General features: G+C 40.3%; 1 protein-coding gene across 2 annotated transcripts in view; it reads left to right on the top strand.

Moving 5' to 3' along the window:
- PID1 (phosphotyrosine interaction domain containing 1) overlaps nt 1–18,647 on the top strand; it is an 81,153-nt gene that overhangs the window by 15,679 nt on the left and 46,827 nt on the right. For both annotated transcript variants that reach the window (XM_051626719.1, XM_051626720.1), the window contains exon 2: nt 17,029–17,175. In XM_051626719.1, coding sequence (XP_051482679.1) covers nt 17,029–17,175 — 147 coding nt within the window. The remainder of the gene's footprint in view (nt 1–17,028; nt 17,176–18,647) is intronic.

Raw genomic sequence — 18,647 nt, 5'->3', positions numbered from 1 at the left:
GGAGTTTGTCATGAGATGTGTTTTGGAGCCAGGCAGTGACAGATGAGTTTTGATGACCAGCTTTTGCCTTTAGTAGCAAGTATTGTTCACTTTGGCTTCTAAACCAGGTTAGTGAACAACTGTCAGCACTACCAAGTGACGTGCAGCTGTTGGTTTGCAGAGCTTAGAAGATGTTTCTTATGCTGTTACCAGTTGCCAATACTCGTGTTGGCCAGAAAAGGAGAAATCAAAGGTGGCAAACATGTATGTCCTCAGGGTGTCTGCTGAGCTTTCCCATTAACAGTTTTTGCTGTTGCCAGCTGCAGTTCTCCACAGCCAGCATAGGGGCTTTTGGCACTTTGTGGGTAGTATTTAGCTGGCTTTGCTGCCTCTTACCAAGCTGCCGTGCACACACCCTGAGGTACCCATAACACAGCAGGATGAAATTGCTCCAGATTGCGAGTACCCTTTTCCCTCACACTTTTCCAGTGTTACTCAGTTATTTTCCCTCCTGCCCACTCCCAGCTGCTGCTCCATGGAGCTAGGCAGTGTGTGTTCCCTAACTGGATGCTTCCTTGTTGGCTCTGCAGTGTGGCCATCTTCTCGGATTCAGAGTCATTATGTTGTGTCATACTGCAAACAAGTGCTTCAGTCATTTGATTCCCTTGCTGATTCCTGCAGAGCTGTTTGTCTTCTTTCAAATCATGCATCACTTTTACCTGGCCCTCATAGTCTGGAGTTTCGGTAGTGCCCTACTTTTTATAGATGTGTGATTTTCTGCCTTAAATTGTTGTTGGTGCTTTTTTTTAAGTTGGCTTTAATCTGTTATTGTTGCAGACAATATCTAAAACTTTGATTCTGAGATGCACAAAATACCTGGACGCAAATGAGAAGATTCCTTGCACTCTTTCAGCTGTGATGGCTTTCAAACTAACAGATATGTTACGACTTTGGGAGATCAAGGCTGAAAGCAAGAAATGCTAGAGATTGTGACCTCTGTGGTACAAAAAGCCAGGCTAGACAAGCCCAGTGGTTCTTTGGTAGCTGTGTATTCGGCAAAAATAGGTTTGAAGTGTTTTTGAAGGCTGGGTACAGAGAGAAATCCATAAATAGATGCAGAACATCCATCAGTAGGTCAGGCCTAAACACCACAAGCTATTCTTGCTGTATATATTCGTATGCAAGTGTACTGCGGTGAAATTATCACAATCCTGAAAATAAAACTAGCTGAAAATGGAAAAGCCATGATAATCAAAATAATAAAAAAGAGGGGACATGCCCCTAGTAAAGGCTATAGCATAATTACTATAAAAGTGTGCAATGTATTTACAGTAACAAAGGTCTGATTTCTGCAAAACTTCAGCCATGTGCTTGTTTTCACCTATTGTGAGCTGCCAGCAGTGCCACAGGCCTGTGCACTGCCTGGTAAGTAAGGGTCTGATTTTCTGCAGGATGGAGGCCTTGCAAAGTGTTCCATGTTTCAGTGCACGTGTATATTTTCTGGAATAGAAAACTTCTTTTATTCTTTGGGCTGAGCTGACAGCTGGCACAGGAGGCAGTCTGTTTTATGTTTATTAATCCGGGGAGAAGTCCAGCTCTTGCGAGCGTATTTCTCATCCGCCAAGAGCATCAATAGAAAATTTAACTATCTCCCACTCTCTTTTTAAATTACCTAAATGTGGCCATTCAGGGAAGCATTTAATTACTTAAATATATTGAGGAAGGTGTTAGTGAGTTAAGGGTAAAGGGTTTAAGTCAGTGATTTCCAAAGCATGGCTGGTAGGTGGTGGGATGCCATGTGCGGATCCGTGGTCTGTCCTGGAGGGGCTGTTGGAGAACATCCCTGCTGTGGGAGCATCTCCCTGCTGCAGGGAATTCCCTCCCACCGTGCCTCTCTGCCCCTCCCTGCTGGGATGCCGTCTGCCTGCCAGAGACATTCTGGGGCACCTGCAGAGGTTTTAGCTGTGGACCGTGTTTTTTGGGAAAACCCTGATTTGAAGTATTGCTCTGTGCTGCCATCTATGTGGAGTATATTCTGCAGCCTGGTCCTGATGTGTTTGTTAAGCTATTTCGTTAATTTTAATTAGTCTAATCAATGCTGTGATGTATGTGTTTGAAAATGGACCCTGATATTTTTGGGTTTGCCTGAAATCCTGTGATCCAGGGCTGTAATTAAAATGCTGGCAGTGAGTGTATGCTGAAGAGCATTAGAATAATCTTTTCAGATGATTCCTGTGCCAGTGTGTAGAGAAAAGGGGATGTGCAAAAAGTTTGCCTTGTAGCTGAGGAAGTTTTAAAAATCTGTAATGATCTGTTTAACCATTAGAGCTTCTTAATTATTAGAGTTCTAGCAATAAAATTTCTTGCATAAATTAAGGCAGCCCATTTCACTATCTGAATGCCAGTTTTATTCCTATATATGAACTTGATCATTTGCTTGTAATATGTGGATAGGCATTTCATCCTGATGGTTTTCTCACAGGGAATAATTTGCCTTTTATTTGTTGAGGGTGGTTTTTTTGGTGAAACAGAACTCTCATTCATGATGGGCACAGTAAATGTAGTAAAACACTATCATAGCTGGGATTTGTTGTACGCTATGGATTTATGTCAAGAATGTTAATGATTTGTTTATGAATAAGTGAGCCTGTAGTATTGTGAAACAGTATCTGGCAAGGCTGCTGAATGGACATTTTGAGAGCAGAGGATTCGTGAACTGAATGAGCTGTAGATACTAGTATGTCTCAAACTAGTCATAAGTAGGCTTATGGATTTTAAGCACAAGTATTTATTTAATGCATTATCATTGTCTACAGCTCTCATCTGGCATATGTATGGGCCACTCGATAACAAGCAAAGAGGTTGTTAAGTATTTTTTGAGGGCAGTTAATCTCCTTCTAGTGGGCTTTATTTTAAAAAGAAGATTTGCTTCCAGAAAACAATACAAATTCTTAAGCAGAGTGGTGTGATGTCTGCAGAGTCGATGTGGACCAGGAAGGTACTCTGGATTTGCAGTGTCTCACTTGGGTGTAGGCCTAGTTTAGCAGAGCCACCAGTAGAGTTTCTAATGGAATTATCACTTGGTGGCCAATATGCCTTATGGTCCCATACACACCTTCCTAATGAGGACTTGGGAAGGGTGTACCACTGACCACTGTTTTGTTGGAAGGATGCCTACCAATGGGTAGCAGAAGTGATTCATTCCTGTCTTATGTGAGTCCAAAGACCGACATCTCCTGTGTGTTGGGGAGTAGTTGTGAGAAATTAAGCACAGTCCCTCAAAAGAGTGATTTGGGGACTAGATTGATCTTGATCCCAGGTACACAATCCCTTGCTTTGTCTGTTACAATTTTCATGGTCCAGATGTGGGCTCTAGTCACTGGGATATAAAATCAAATGGCCAACAAATGATACCCAGCAACACTAAGTGAGAGTTCTGTCACTGTTTTGGACTTGAGTCCTTAGTCAAACGAATGTGTGAAATTTTGTGCTAGGTAGGAATCAAGTTATATTAAAAAAAATATTGCAATATTTATCTTCTTTAGCCATCTTTCCTGTATGAGTTTTATAGCTGCTTAAAAGCAAATGCTTAACATGAAGAAAGTGTGATTAATGCATTTTTAAATGTGGCTAAGCCTGTTGAAAAACTGCAGGTAGAAGATGGTATGTTGGTCTCTGTAGCAGGGAGTTTTACTGTGTGATTCGTGCACTGTGAGCAGCTGAACCCAAAACCCAGGGACTTCAGTGCTGGGTTCAGGAAGTGCCAGCAGCAGTTGGTGTTGTGCATCCAGGCTGCTGTGGGGAGCGTGAGTAGACTCTGCCTGATAAATTATGGCATTTCTTGAAATAGTGCTTTGTACTTTATAATGAACTGGGCTATCAGCTCTGCATCAGTGGATGGTTAAAATGGAACAAGAATTGCTTCAGCATTAAGACTATGCCTGGAGGACTTATCTGAGAAATTGCTTATGATTATTAGGCGAATATAATACAGTAAGACAACCTTTCTTCTTTGCTGTGCCTTTTTTCATACTGAGTGTGGCTTTGAAAATTGAAACATGTACAGATGGAAAGTAATGTTCAAATGGCATTGGCTTTGGGAGCCATGCAGTGTTTTCTCCCTTTGAACATGGATAGGGAAGAGAGGTAAGACACGATTTATTGAGCTGCAACTTTTATAGAAGCATTGGATTTCCTCTAACTATGGTCTGATTGTGTGCCAAACAGAAAAAAGGCTGAGGCCAGAGCGCTTCATGTGCTGAACTGGAGAAGAATCTCTTCCAAGCTGAATGGGCTGGGGAAAAATGAAACTCGTATTGCTTGTTCCTTCTGCTGTGCATGCATATGTACAGCTAAATAAATGGAAAGATAGCCACCCTCTGTGACCACTGATGATGAAGCAGCCATTCGTGGTGATCAGACAAAGTATAACCTCATCTCCTCTGAGGAAGCAACACACCAGGAGTCTTTCATGCAACCTAGCACAGGTGGCATGGGTTGCTGTAGCTCTGCCAAGTTACCACTGAGATTTACCTCTGTGTTGTGCAAGTGTTATTTCCTAAACAGCGCTTTCCTTGCTTATGCTGTTTTCAGATTTATCTCTTCTTTCTTCCCCAGAATTCTCTGGTCTGTGGTGGTATTTCAGCAAATAAATAACCCACAAGCTGTGTGCTACTCCCATTCTCCAGTACATCAGCACACATTCAGGGAGGAAGGCAAGGAGGGAAACTGTACTGGAGCTGATGAATGAATTTGTTCTCTAGATAGATGATTGTGCCCTTTTCCCACTCAGATATATACTGCATGATTGAACACTATCAAATATTTACAGCTTCACAGGAAGCTGCATTTGTGATTTGTCTACTGTGTAAGCAGAAAAGGCAATCCCAAATGTGCTTCAGGAACAACTTTACTCTGCTGGATTGGGAATATCACTGATAGCCACCAGAGTCTGTTAATTTCCAACTATAATAGTGATAAAACATGAAAGTGGAAATGCTCGTGTTGTAGAGCAGGAGTTGGAACTAATCACTTTTCTACAGATAGTACAGGCAAAATAGATTATAACCACAGCCCTGTTTCATGTGCTGGTTTAAGCTGGTTCCCTTTTAATCTTCATCCTAGTGATGGAGCACTGCATGGAATATAATGGTTTTCAAATGATTTCTCATCTTTATTTCTACAAGTCAATTCTTTTTTAGAATATGTGTTCAAGCAGATCCACATGCTTAGGTTTTTTTCATTGTGCTGTGGTCAAAACCCATTGCTGTCTTTTATGAGTAACTACTGCATACACTTGCCTGGCTTGAACAGCAGAAAACGTTGATAGTTTTTGTTCCTGTTTCTACAGGGAGAGGCTATAGCTCTTCAACCTCTGATTTCATCTGTTGTGCTCTTGTGGTGTGGATGACACAGAGGTGTGTGTGATACCCAACCAGTGCTTAAAAGATGGGAAAAAGCAAAACTTGGAACACCTCAGTTATGGTGGTTGCTTGCTAGATTGTACCCAGGAGGGAACGAGCTTTGTTGAATGATCAAAGGTCTCCTACACTCATCAGCTGCTCAGAACCGAGCAGACAGATGTTTATCTAGCCAGTTGTCTTGTAAAACTGTAGATTTGGCTTGTGCAAATAGCTGTGCATGCAAAACTTGGCTGATGTTATTTCAGAGGCTTTTCTAATGTCATCTGAAAAACTGTTACAGGCAGAGAACTCAGCACCTAAAATGGAACAAAAATCAAACTAAGATAACTTCTGTTTCTAAAGTCATCTAAGACCAAAAATAGTCCAGTTGGGTTAAAGGTCATTACATCAGAGGGGAACTAGCAGTGATTAATTGACATGGAGTTAAAAACTGTTACTTCAGTTAACAGTTTGCCCAGAATTTCCAATTTTGACATTATCTGTTTCAAGCTTTGTTCTGAAATTACAGAGTATTTTTTATTTTTAATAGAAAATATTTTAGCTGCAGAAGTTTCCCAGGTAACTTACCAATAGTACAAACATTCTTGCAGACTTTCCATTAAATAATGCTAACACTCAGAAAGCAAGAAAACAGCCTTCTGTCATCTACTTCAATCAACCTTCAGGAAGAGAAATGTCCATTTTGAACATTCAGCTCTGACCACCCTCTCTCCAAGTGGCGACCTCGAGGCAAAGCCTTATTCTGTGCTTGTGCTGAAGGTAGGCAGAGGAGCTTTGCAGTGGGTACTCTGAGGATCAAAGCAGCTGTAATGAAAACTGATGGAAGAGAGTGGTGATGAGGCAGAAGTCTTGTGTAGTTGTTGTGTTGTTCTCTTCACGGATAGAAGCTCTTCATTGTGTTTACTTTATTTGCTTTCTAAATGATGTTTGCTTTCCAAAGGTAAGAAAGTGCGATAAACACTACAAACTAGACAGTTACTTTTCCTAAAAGTATTTGTGGAAGAGGCCAGGAAACTCAACAGATTCCCTTCAGAAGTCTTCTGTGGATTCTTCTTGCATTGCAGAATTGGGGCTGACCCATACATGCAGCTTTAGAGATGCATATTTAATCCTTGTGCATGCTTCCATCTGCCCTATATTTGCAGTCTACCTGGTTACTGCCATATTGGTTCAGAATCAGACTTCCCCACCCCCCATTATTTCTTTTGGTCAGATTACTGTAATTGGCATAACTTAATTTGGCTTGGATACTTCTTTGAAAGAACTCTATGGCAAAGAGCTCAGATAAGCACAGTTGAGAATGCATTGGTAGGGCTGCAACATGAAGAATTTCAAGTATTAAAAAAAGATAATTTTAAGACAGATAACTCTTGTGCTTAGTGGTCAGAGAGCAAATAGCAAAAGCTGCAAATCCGGGCAGACTCACAGGCTATAAAAAGCATTATTGCAGGCTTAAGCTTTAAAAGATACATTTTTGCATGGAAATCTACTGGATTTATTTTGACAATTATTTATTTGGGGTGGTGGTTGTGAAAGTGGAATTTTTAGCTGTCTTATTATAATTATAAAATACTGAATTTGTAAAGCTGCTCAAAAGTTTGGCCTCACAAAATGCTGTTGTGTGTGGGCTTTTTTCCAGCAAAATACATACCTTTGTCTTAAAACTTTTTTCCCCTCAAGGAATAACCAATCTGTATTCACACAATTCAATACTTCAGTATTTTTATCAGAGGCCCCTAAATTCTTCCAGTCCCTTCTCTTTCAGGATAAATAATTTAGATTTCAGATGCATCAAGTTTGATAAAAGCCACTTTGTTAGCATCTCCTGTAGAATTAGTGCTCTATGTGCTTTGGCACATGTTAGAATAACTACATCAGTAATGCTTGTAAGTTAAATTGAATGGGGCAAAGGAAGAAGATGGTGGGGAAATGCTGGGCAGGCAGTTCATTTATTTTAATTTTGTTGGCTCTTTCACATCTGTTTAGTTTGCTCCCTGACACAGGTGCACCAGAGACCATAAATGTCACAGCCATTCAGAATACTTCCATCATGTTGTATTACAGGCTATATTTTAGATCTGCATCTAGAGAAGCTCAGGGCTTTAACAGCACAGGCCCTTTTCCCTGGATGTTGATGTGCTATATGATTTTATTTCCCCTAAGCCTGAAACATATTAAAATATTACTTACACTAATTGGCAGGTTTTGCACCAAGAAACTTAAAAAAATTAAAAAACCCACCACAACAAACTTGACAAAACCACTCATTTATGTTCTTGTTTCTTCTGCAACTTGGAAATTGAGACAAAACTTGCAGATACAAAATTGACTGGCTTTTTGTAAATGCAAAATTATATAAGTTGTGAAGTGGCTGAGAATGGATTCTGTTTAAGGTGGTCAGCTTTCAATGGAGGGGGGAAGAATGTTGAGGCTTTACTGAGAATAAGGGTGTTCCTCTTTGTCACTCTCTGGGATTGTTTATTCTGCAGTGGGTTTTTTTGTGTGGAAAACTTGCAAGTCATTGCTGTGTTGAACAAAGTTTGGAGCAGGTTGGACAAAAGCGAGAGTATAATGACTGGAAAAAGAAGTAGCAGCTTTCACAATGTACAGAGGTTGAATGACGATCCGTGTACAAGCCTGAAGTCTTCAAATTCTGCTGGTTTTGCTAGAAGGGAGCATTTGGATAGTTTGAAACTCTTCTGTTTTCTTTATTAAAACAATTAAGTATTTCCATAATTCAATGCTCTTAGTTTCATTGTGATGCTGAATTATAAGACTAAAATAGCAATTTGGTTACTAGTCTAAACTGCTGTAATAATGTAGGTTCATGTAGTAGCACATGTAAAGCAGCAGTAAAGGTGGGGACTAGTTCTGTTCCTGTTGAACTTCAGATTTGTTTTGCCACCAACTTCTGTGGAAGCAAGGATGTGTTTTTAATGACATACGGGATTCCTAAAGACTGGGATTTTGTTAAGAATGAGCACGTGTTTCTAGGATGGAATTACTTGAGTTTGTTTAATCAATTGTGGATTCCTCCAGAGTGACGCTGCAGCGCCTGTGTGAGGAGTTAGCTCTTTTTAATTGGTCCCATATGTACTGGCAGATAGTCCATTAACCATGCCTTGGGGCGATAAGGGTGTCTGGTTGAATCTCATGGTGCATATTTTATTTATTTTCTAGAGGGATTTGCTTTTTTTGTTTGGTCCCTTTGTTCTAAGAACTATAGATATGTATATATGTGTATCTTCACTAGCATTTTGAAACTCAATACTCAGCCAAGGGATTAGTTAAGCTTCTGCAAAATTATCTGAACTTTGCTGACAAGTAAAGAAGAAAAACTGCGGCTTTACAGAGGAGCTAGAGTTTCTGAGTATCTCTGGGTTTGGGTGCTTAAATTGTGGGAACTCAGAAGCTTAATATCCCTTGTCAAGTGCTAAGGGACTGTCATTTGAAAATCAGAAAAAAATTGAAACATCAGAAAAGATTACTTACTTTTGAAAAACCTTGAAAACACCATGCAGATTTAACCTTTATGTCTGGAGGACATGGGTATAAGAGGGATGTCCTGTCCGGGGGTACTGAAGGTTAGCACCAGCAGAGGTGAGCGCCGTCCTCAGCAACTTTATTTGACTCATTCTGCACTGGGAAAAGCAGAGTAAGTTTTGCATCTGACTATTTTGGCCCAGCTTAACCAGTAAGGTAATTGCAGGAGAAACAGGAATGTAAATGAGTTGGTTTGATTTTCTTCTGTGAAGGTTTCTTGGTCCAAATCCTGTCAATTACCCAACTCTAAATCTTTGCTGAATTAATGAGACACGTTGTAGAAGGTATTTTACTTTCTGTAAACTCCCTTGTTCCTGATGTAGGCTCTCTGGTGTACTGCTCTTACTGATGACTTTAGGAAATGGGAAGAGCTATTGTGTGAAGTCCTCCCCCGGAACAGGGGTTATGCGTTTGCACTGCAATGGGGCCCAAATTTTGTCTGTATTCTGCATCATCTGTACAAAGGTTTCTATATCTATAAATCCTGGCAGAGTTCTGGTGGAGGTATGAAAGCAATACTATTGCAGGAGATGAAATGCCTGTGAATGTATTCAGGCCAGGAAAGCCTCTTTGAGAAGATGCACATGATGGGACAGCAGCACTGGCCAGACATAGTTCCTTTGGGAAATGCTCTGGAGCATGTACTAGTGGTGCTCATGGGGATGTGTAGAGAGGGGGAAGGCTAAAGCCACCAGGATGCTTTCTTTGTCTTCTGTAAAAGATTTTCCAAAAGGGCTGACTTGCCAAAGGAGCATGTCTGTTCACTTGAAGATGGCTTGTGTCCGTTGGAAGTAAGAGGAACCTCTCTCAGATACCTTCAAGAATGCCAGGCTTAAATCCTGGGTGTGTTTCAGACCTGAAAAAGGCAGTCCTGTAAATTAACATCAAAGGAGACAGTCACAAAATGGATGGCCTTTGAGGAAGGAATAGCCTCCTATTTTCTTGTAATGGTAAATATTAGAATTCATAGACCAAAGTTCATTAGGCTTATATTTAAGCAATACATAAGCTTTTTTTGGCAAGAATTTGTACCGTTTGTTTCTCTCTAGCGAATAATTGAGGCAAATTCTCTGCATGTAGCAGGCACCTATGTTATCCAGTCTATATCTCTGTCTTGGGAAAAAAAGCCTTAGAAAGGCAGGAGAGAGGTCACTGAACTACATAACTGCTTTACAAGTTATTGATTTATTTTAAAAAAATGAAGAAGAGTGTGAGGGTGCAATTCTGGTTTGGAAAGGGCTGTGTTTGGGAACGCAGTGGCTGTCTGGCAGGTATTGTATGAGATGGGCTTGCTCTGCCAGGCACAGAGTGAGGAGAAAGAACTTTTTAAAGCATCCTCTGACACAGAAATTATTGGAAAGCCTCCAAGAGCAAATTGAAAAAGCAACAGCCTCCTTCATGCTGCAGGATTCCATTGTTTTAATATTGGGCCAACTATATCAAATAATACATCTACTGGAAACCCATGTTAGGGGAAAAATATGTTGGAAAGCAGCTAAGGGGTCAGCTCAAAATCAGAGTGAATGAACTTGACATATCTATGCTGCTGCGTGTTCTATTTTGTTCTTTCTCTTCTTGTCAGCTCCTATTTCTTCATTTACTTCCACTCTTGCTTTTTTTTTTTCTTTTTTTTTTTTTTTTTTTTAAACATTTGTCTTGTCTTGGGCTTGTATTTTGACCAGCATTTGTCCTGAAAAATGCTGGGACTGATAAATACTTCTGCTTGCACAGAGAAATTCTGACACTCTGGTACTTTTGAAATTGTACTCTAGTTTAAAATTCTAGGCTTGCACCTGGACACAGTGCTTTTGGGGAGGTTCTGCTGCTCTGGTGATGAGAAGATGAACAGCAGATAATGGGGATGACTTTATTTTCCTTCAATACCATATGATGGAGCTTTGCTTCCCAGACTGGTTTTGTTTGCTGGACTTCTGAACATAGTTTGAAGAGCAACATCATCAGGAATGGGATGGAAGAAAAAGGCAGAGTTGTTAACTGCAAGTGTAAATGTTATTTACACTGATTGCATTTAATAAAATACACAACAGAGCTATCTGGTATTGAGTTTGGGTGGCATGAGAGCTAGCTCGGTTGTGACAAAGTTACTAAAATTTGAGAGTTAATAGTAATTTCTGGGGCCAAAACTGCTTTAGAAAGCAGTTATTTATATATGAAAGCAGCTCAGTTGATACAATGGAGAAAGTCAAGCTTTATTTCTGGTATAATGTATACACCATGAACACCAGGTGTTGGAAACTAGGACTAATTTAAAAATGTGCTTAACAGTTAATAAACTGTAAAAGATCAAATCCAAATTTGATTGACATTTTTAGGTGTTAATATTTCATCCACATGACTAATACCCCCTTAAAAAATAGACTGGAAATTTAGGTACTGTAATGTACAGACTGATTATAAACTTTTTATTGTAGTAGTGTGACTTCTTTATGTCCTCCACTGACATTTCAAGGAGTTGTTATTTTATTTTTGTCATTATGAGTGCCCTGAAATATTTAATCCTTCCTACTCTGATGTGAATCTCTATAGTGGGACTTGAGGTTCTGAGCAATTGCAGCTAAACTGCTAAGTTAGTCTTTGAATATTCTGTCTATTCAGATTTGCTTAGGTCGGGGGTTTAGTTTGGCTGAGTGTAGAGAGATGTTAGAGGATCAGTCATGAAATTCTCATCTGGCTCTGAAGCTCCCTGCAGTTTGGAGGGTGTTTGTATCTGGGATTGTGTTTTGTTTGGGCAGCAATCCTGCTGATTGGAATCGCATAAGCTTGGCAATGGAATGGAGGCATCCAGCCAGAGCAAACTCAAAGTACACAGGGTCTGAGAACAAAACGTTTCACATGAATTAAATTGTGAGGAAACAGAAATTCTTTAAACTTGCAAGAAAACAAGGCAATGTGAGCATCGTCACACAGACAGCTGTGTGATCAGAGCTGTCAATGGAGAGTGCAGGTTTTATTTATGAAATTCTGATAGTTGTATGTTTTTAAGAGATGTTTTATCACTGGAGGAGGAAGAATATTCCCTAAGAAACTGGTATTAGAATGAGATGGAGCAGGTCTCACTGGTTGCTTGCAAACATTCAGTAGCATCTTTGCTGAAATGCTTTTTGACATTTGATTAATTTTGGTTTCTTCTGTAGTTAACACTGCAGCTAAGCTTAAAGGGTCCCTGTGTCCTTGTCCTGCTTTCCTCTCTGCAGTCCTGTGTCCACTTCCCTTCACCTGTGCATTTTTTCTGTATACTATAGGTTTTTCCATCAGAGCTTTATCCTTGATTCCCTTTCTACTTTCAGCAACAGCAGGGGAAGTCCTGGAGGGTCCCTGTGCCTGGCAGCAGGGAGCATGGCTTGCAGCCTGCTGGGTGCTGCCTCTCCCAGGCTTTCCTTTTCCCAGTCTCAGGCCTTGCTTGCTTTGATGGCATCTTCTGCTCGGTGTCCAGTCATGCAGATTTGAGCTTACCCTGGTAAATGCACATTACTCTTTTCTGTGCCAAAACACTCCTTGTTGCCACCATTTCTCCTCTACACTATCTGGCAGGAGATTTGTGGGAGCAGGAGGATGTGAGGAGGGAAAATGGTGGCAGGCACTGGTTTCTGATGTGCAACCATGCAGGTTGTGGGTGGTTGTTTTTTTTTGTGGTGTGGTGTTTGTCCACTTTTGCCTGTTGCTGTTTCTTTGCAATTGAGAGACGTACATTCTGACATAGTTACCTGCCTTTTCACCTAAGTAGCATCTGTTACCTGAAAGAGATTGAATGGATTTGGTTTGACAGGCTGGCAAAATATAGCTCTTGACATGTTAGGTGAGAGAAGCTTTTAATAACCAGATTTCTGGAGCTGGATTGGATTTGGGATTACTCGGGGTGGATCTGCTTGAGTATAAAGAGTCATGACATGATCTTGGATTTGTGCATGCCATTCAGTTTTGTGTTACAGAACAGGCTGCTGATGAGATGATTTGTGACTTTGATAAGTGCTTCCATCCTCTCTGTAGAGGATTTTATTGTACTATTCAGTACAATGTTTATATAAACTGCTAGTAAAGGATAAATAAATACAGCACAGTAAAGCTTAATATGGGGGAGGGGAAAGTATTTCAACTGTATTAGCAGTATTTGTTTAACAAGAAATGGATCAGATTTGACATTTATCTGTACTGGGTAGCATTTGCTTTAAACAAAACAAAGCCTTGAAATGGGTCAGTTTTCATATAAATGATACCAGAATTGTTTCCTTGCAGGAAAACTAGAAGTGGGGTGGTCCTGGGCTCGTGTCACTGATGGTGTAGCTGTATTGCTAAAGGACTACTGTGTTGTTGTCATCTCTGACTATGAGTAAGATACTGGAGTCTTTTATCTACAGACTGGATACACTGGTAGTAAAATTCCACTGGGAACAGGCAAAAGGAACATTTTGGCTTTTAAAATTCTCTTGCAGTTCAATGTGCTTGGTTGTTCCTTTCCTCTCCTAGGCTGATGTGTCTTGCTATGGGATACTGTTGAAAAGTTTTGGTATCATTCCAGAACTAAATAGGTTTCAAAGGTGGGGGAAGTACTTGAGCTAAAGTAGTAAATGTTATTTTTAAATTTCCCAGGGACCAATCTTTTGCTGATGCTCTAATGCTTATTTCATCTGGGAATTCCTTTTGTAGGAATTCATCTGTAGAAGGATGAATTGCACAGAGGATTCCTGCTCATTCCAGCCAACCCCTCTTTCAGAGGATTTGAACTTTTAGAATTACTCTTTTTCACAAGTTAATTTCCTGTGATTTTGGACTTTGCACTCAATATGTGTCTTTGGTGAAATCTGGCCAAATAGAGGTCATCTGGAAACATGAGGCCAGTTTATGCAGTCGTATGTAGGATGTAATGCTGGTGTTAAGAGAGAGCCTGGGCTGAGGACTAAGGTGCTGAAGCTTCATGTTTGCTGTGTTGCAACCTGATTAGCCTGTAAACTCTGTTCATTTTGCTCATCACCTATTGCTGGATTACAGATTAGAGTGAGTTACACTCTTTCTTAACTTTTTATATTCACATCCAATATATAACCCTTTCTTAGATTTATGGAATTTCAGTCTTTGTTTTATTTCCATCATGAAAATGGAAAGATCCACTAGCCAGAGCTTGGCTGCTGAGTACTCGATAGTGTGAACAGTGACTGTTTAATTTAGGACCTGAAGATGAAGAGCTATACAGAAGTGTAAAGCATTATTGTTACAAATTGTCAGTGCATACGTTTCTTCTTCAAGGCATGTTTAATTGTATATAGTAACAGCTGCTTTCTCCAAGACATTTGGCCTGAGTTATGGAAGTGACTTTTTTGGTTGACAAATGAAACCAAAACCCTGTTAATTTTTTTTTCCAGAAATTGTGCTTGGACTAAATACATACCACCTAAAATTTGCAAGCTGAATTTTGTGAAATAGTTATTCTAGAGCTAATGTGTGATTTAGTTGATAACAAAATATCTGTTGAAAATAATTTAAGAGTTCTTTGTTCTTATGGTCAATAACCTGTATCTAAGAGGGTTAGTGATGACAGGATTTTCATTGAAATAAGGAGCACTTTGAAGGTCCCCAAGGAGGCAAAGTAGTAGGTATTGTACCTCTGTAGTGACAGTCTTGGACTGCTATGGGTTTGGGCTGCCAGTTATTCACCATTTGTTTCTCTTTTATAGGGGGAAAGGATGCCATTAAGACTGGTAGACTAAGCAAAATAGAATGATGAAACTGAGATCCTTGAATAAGCAGAATTATGTTTTTGTATTAAAGTAATCTTCTAATTTTATTAGGGCCTTAAATTTTACTCTGAGTGATTTCATGTTTAGCAAATAGGAAAATACAGTGTTAATTACAGCTCTGATCCTTTCTTTGGCAATTCAGGTATTTCATTTGCTCAAGGAATTTTAAGACTTGCTGCTAATTTCTTACTGTTATGTTGCTACTTACATTTCTTTCAAATACAATGTCTGCATCAGTAGCACCATCTAAATGGATAAAGGATGAAGCATGTGCAGTTTTGAGCTGTAGTGACAGTCATGCCAGTTATGAATATCTTCTTTTTGGTGATTTTCAGTATAAGAGCTACTAAATGAACCTAGTAGTTCTGACACATGAAATGTGAATGGTATAATGTTCCCTGAACCTTTATTCACTGAATTGCCCAAGTCATGCTTTTCAAGAACTTTGTGAACTTAAAGGACTTTAAAGAAATATTCTGGTTTCACAGCAATGGAGAGCTAATGCCTCTGCTCAAAAAATACATTGGCTTCTGTTATAGGTCAGCATTTGCCAACAGTTTCCACAGGAGATGCCAGTTTGGAGTGGAAACTAAGAAATGGGTTCAGCGAAGCACTTTATCCTGTTCTTGGCTTAAAGCACATGAATAATCCCATTGACTACCCACGTGTGCTTTACTGGGACTGCTCACATAGTGAAAGTTAGGCATGAATTTAAATAACTTGCTTATTTGGGGGCTCACTGCATGATGTCTCCTGGCGGAAGCTTGATTTTCTTGTGGCAGCCATCATATGACCTGTGTGCAGGGACTGCACCAGCTGTGCAGTCCAAAGCAAGAGGCTGCTTCTGTGTCCACCCCCAATCCATCCTGCACTTCTTTGGCAACTAATTATCTGTGTGCTGCCAATTGTGCTCTAGTGTTTTTGGCACCCAGCCACTCCAACTTGCTCCTCATACAAGTGTTGAATTGCCTTTGTAGGGCAGAGAGTAGTCTCTTCCTTGTTTGAGACTGTATTTGTGGTTGTTACAACATGAAAAAAAGTAGATTGTTGTCATAGTTTTCTTCTTTTTGGTCAGATTGTGCTCCCTCTGTCAGTAGTCCCATTGAAGTTGACAGATATGCTAGTAGAGGAGAAGAACCATTTTGGAGGGCCAAGCTTAGTACTTGGAGGGGCTAAATGGAGTTTTTTCATCTCTTGAGAATCTAATGGAAGCCCTGTTCTTTATTTGAGAATCTCTGTAAACAAATAATATGTGGAAATGCAGCTTTTTCAGCCCACAGGGAGGGAGAAGTTAAATGCTAGGAAAAGATCTTCAATCTGTCACTTCGTAACCATTACCTCTGGTTTGGTCCAAGATTGGCCCACCAGCAAAACAGTACAGCTTCAGGCTAAAAATACATTAAGGGAAGTTTTCACCTCTGCCTTCCTCTCCCATCTCCTGTATACCCAAGGCAGCAGATGACTTTGGAGACAGCATTCCCTAAATTGCTGCTAATTTCTTACTGTTATGTTGCTCCTTACATTTCTTTCAAACATAATGCCTGTATCAGTAGCACCATCTAAATGGATAAAGGATGAAAGATGTGCAGTTTTGAGCTGTAGTCACAGCCAAGTAAGTGTTCAACTGTAACAGTTCAAGTTACAACTTGAAAAGGGGCTGGTCACAGGTGGGGAATCGACCTGTGCATGGTGCTCTGCCTTCCCAGGCCTGGGGATTTATTTCTTGTCTGCTATAACAAGTGGCAAGTTTTGAATGACATCTATTAATTAGTACCAGTAGTGGTATTTACATTGGAGACAAGGGGAACTATTGCTTACAAAGGAAGAGAATTTAAAATTCACATCCTAAAGGCCAACCAATGAGGCATTCCTCTTGGTGGGAATGATAAGATCTACAAAGGTCAATGGGATTCTGTTTACGTACAGAGGAGAGAAAACAATAATGGATGAATCTATAGTTCTTTGGATGGTCTTGGATCCCCTGTTCTTCCTGTCATTTGGTCATTAGTAGAGGAACTGGGTTTATGAACAATTTTAGAATAATCCTGGGAGTGACCAGAGGTTGAATTTAGAACCTTTTTGGGACATACATGGATTCTAATGAGCCCTCTCATTTTGTGCATGTATGTCTTTTTTAAATTAAAAACTGTCTTAATGTTGCTAATAGCAATATAATGAATGTTCACTGCCTTAAATTATCAAACTTGTTAACTCTCCCGATGGAAACTTCAAGGCACTGAACAGCAAGTGAAACCTGCAGACACATCCAACTATGAACTCTCATTTTTCTGCACTAGAGCTAGTGATAATTGCTTTTCTTTCTCATTTAGCACTTTCAGACCATGCTAAAGACTAAGTTGAATGTCCTAACTCTTCGGAAGGAGCCTCTCCCGACAGTGATCTTCCATGAACCAGAAGCCATTGAGCTGTGCACCACAACTCCACTCATGAAGACCCGGACTCACACTGGATGCAAGGTAGTTGGGAGTTTCAACATAAGGAATGAGATCACTGTGAAGGTGTTGCATGTACATGTGAGGCCTCTAGAGAGCCCAAAGTAACCAACATGGTCAGTGATGCTGTTCTGGAAACCCCATTAACTGCTGCTATTAAGATAATGTTTCTAAATCAAAAAAGTCATTGGGTGTTTCTGACCGGAAATTTTGGGATTCAGGAAAAGAAGGTTTGGGTTGTGTGGCATAATGGAAATTATGGAGAGTTTCTAACAGCCTGCATTGAACATAGCTTGCTGTAAACACTGCCAGTTTTTCAGTAAGTGCTACTGCTGAGATGGGAAGTGAAGGGCTAAATGCTGTGTATTTGCATTTAGCAATTTGTACTAACACAGGTATATATAAACTGAAATAGGGTTGCAACTCAAAACTCAAGATTACTTTGGGTTATTTGGTGTGTTGTTTTTTTTTTGTTTTGTTTGTTTTTTAATGAGAGGAAAAAAATAAAAGGGTAGGAAGGAGACTTAGATCTTGCTTTGCTTATGTAACAAAATGAATTTTCCCAGTTATATCAAAGCACTTGTTCTGGAAAAGCTCTTCTTAAGAGTTTAATGGCTTAAGAGTTTTGAGTGTGTTCTTCAGTGGTAAGAAACCATATAAAACCAGCAAATGAATCTGCTCTGTTTGCATCTTCTCCTGGAGCCATTTTGCTTGGTCGCAGAGCTCGCTTGGCCTGCAGAGCCACGACAGCCTTGCAGCCTGAGCTGGGTCCTGGCTGTCAGTTCTAGGGAGTGTCCACCTGCCCCGACAGTCTTGGTGAGAATGGAAATAATTGGGCATCAGTCTCCACTGCTCTGTAGAGTGTCAGCTCTAGAAGAGCTGTTGCCTGGTGCTGCATGTACTGGGTGAGGTCTGAAGTGGAACGAATGTCCTAACCCCTTCCCCTGCCACTGTGTATGCATGCACACACGTGTGCATATGCTTCCTCGTTCGAGGACCTGATGTAAGGTGAGGTTGGAAGAAGCTGCTTCCTGGTGGGCTCCTCTGCTTCTCTCAGCACACTGTGAGGATGGCTCAGAATGTGGGCGTGCTTTGAAGGGCTTTGCTTGGGCACCTCCAGGTCTGGCACTTCCTCAGCAAAATTTCTTCTTGAAAAGCGTCATTTGTGTTTGACTTTTGCCTGCCACAGTAGCCAAGAAACAAGACCACTGCTGGGTGCTGAAGTTGCGCTGCCCTGTGCTGACACAGAGGAATGCAGGGAAAGTGACCCTAATATGATTTGTGTGGGAGCTTGTAGCATCTCCCACAGGCATGTATTTTGTGCTTTATGTTGACATCTAACGAATTTTTTGAGAATATTAGCAATCATAAAAATTGATTCACAAAGTATCTGGCTTTCACCCCAGTGAGAGAGTTCAGGCATAATAATGCCTTTTGAAATCATTTTATATCTGTGAATATGTGTAGAATTTAAATGAACCTTTTTACTTAACCTA

Source organism: Apus apus, chromosome 8, assembly GCF_020740795.1.
Source record: "Apus apus isolate bApuApu2 chromosome 8, bApuApu2.pri.cur, whole genome shotgun sequence".
In the NCBI taxonomy this organism is placed as follows: Eukaryota; Metazoa; Chordata; class Aves; order Apodiformes; family Apodidae; genus Apus; species Apus apus.
This window is presented reverse-complemented; position numbering and strand designations above follow the sequence as displayed.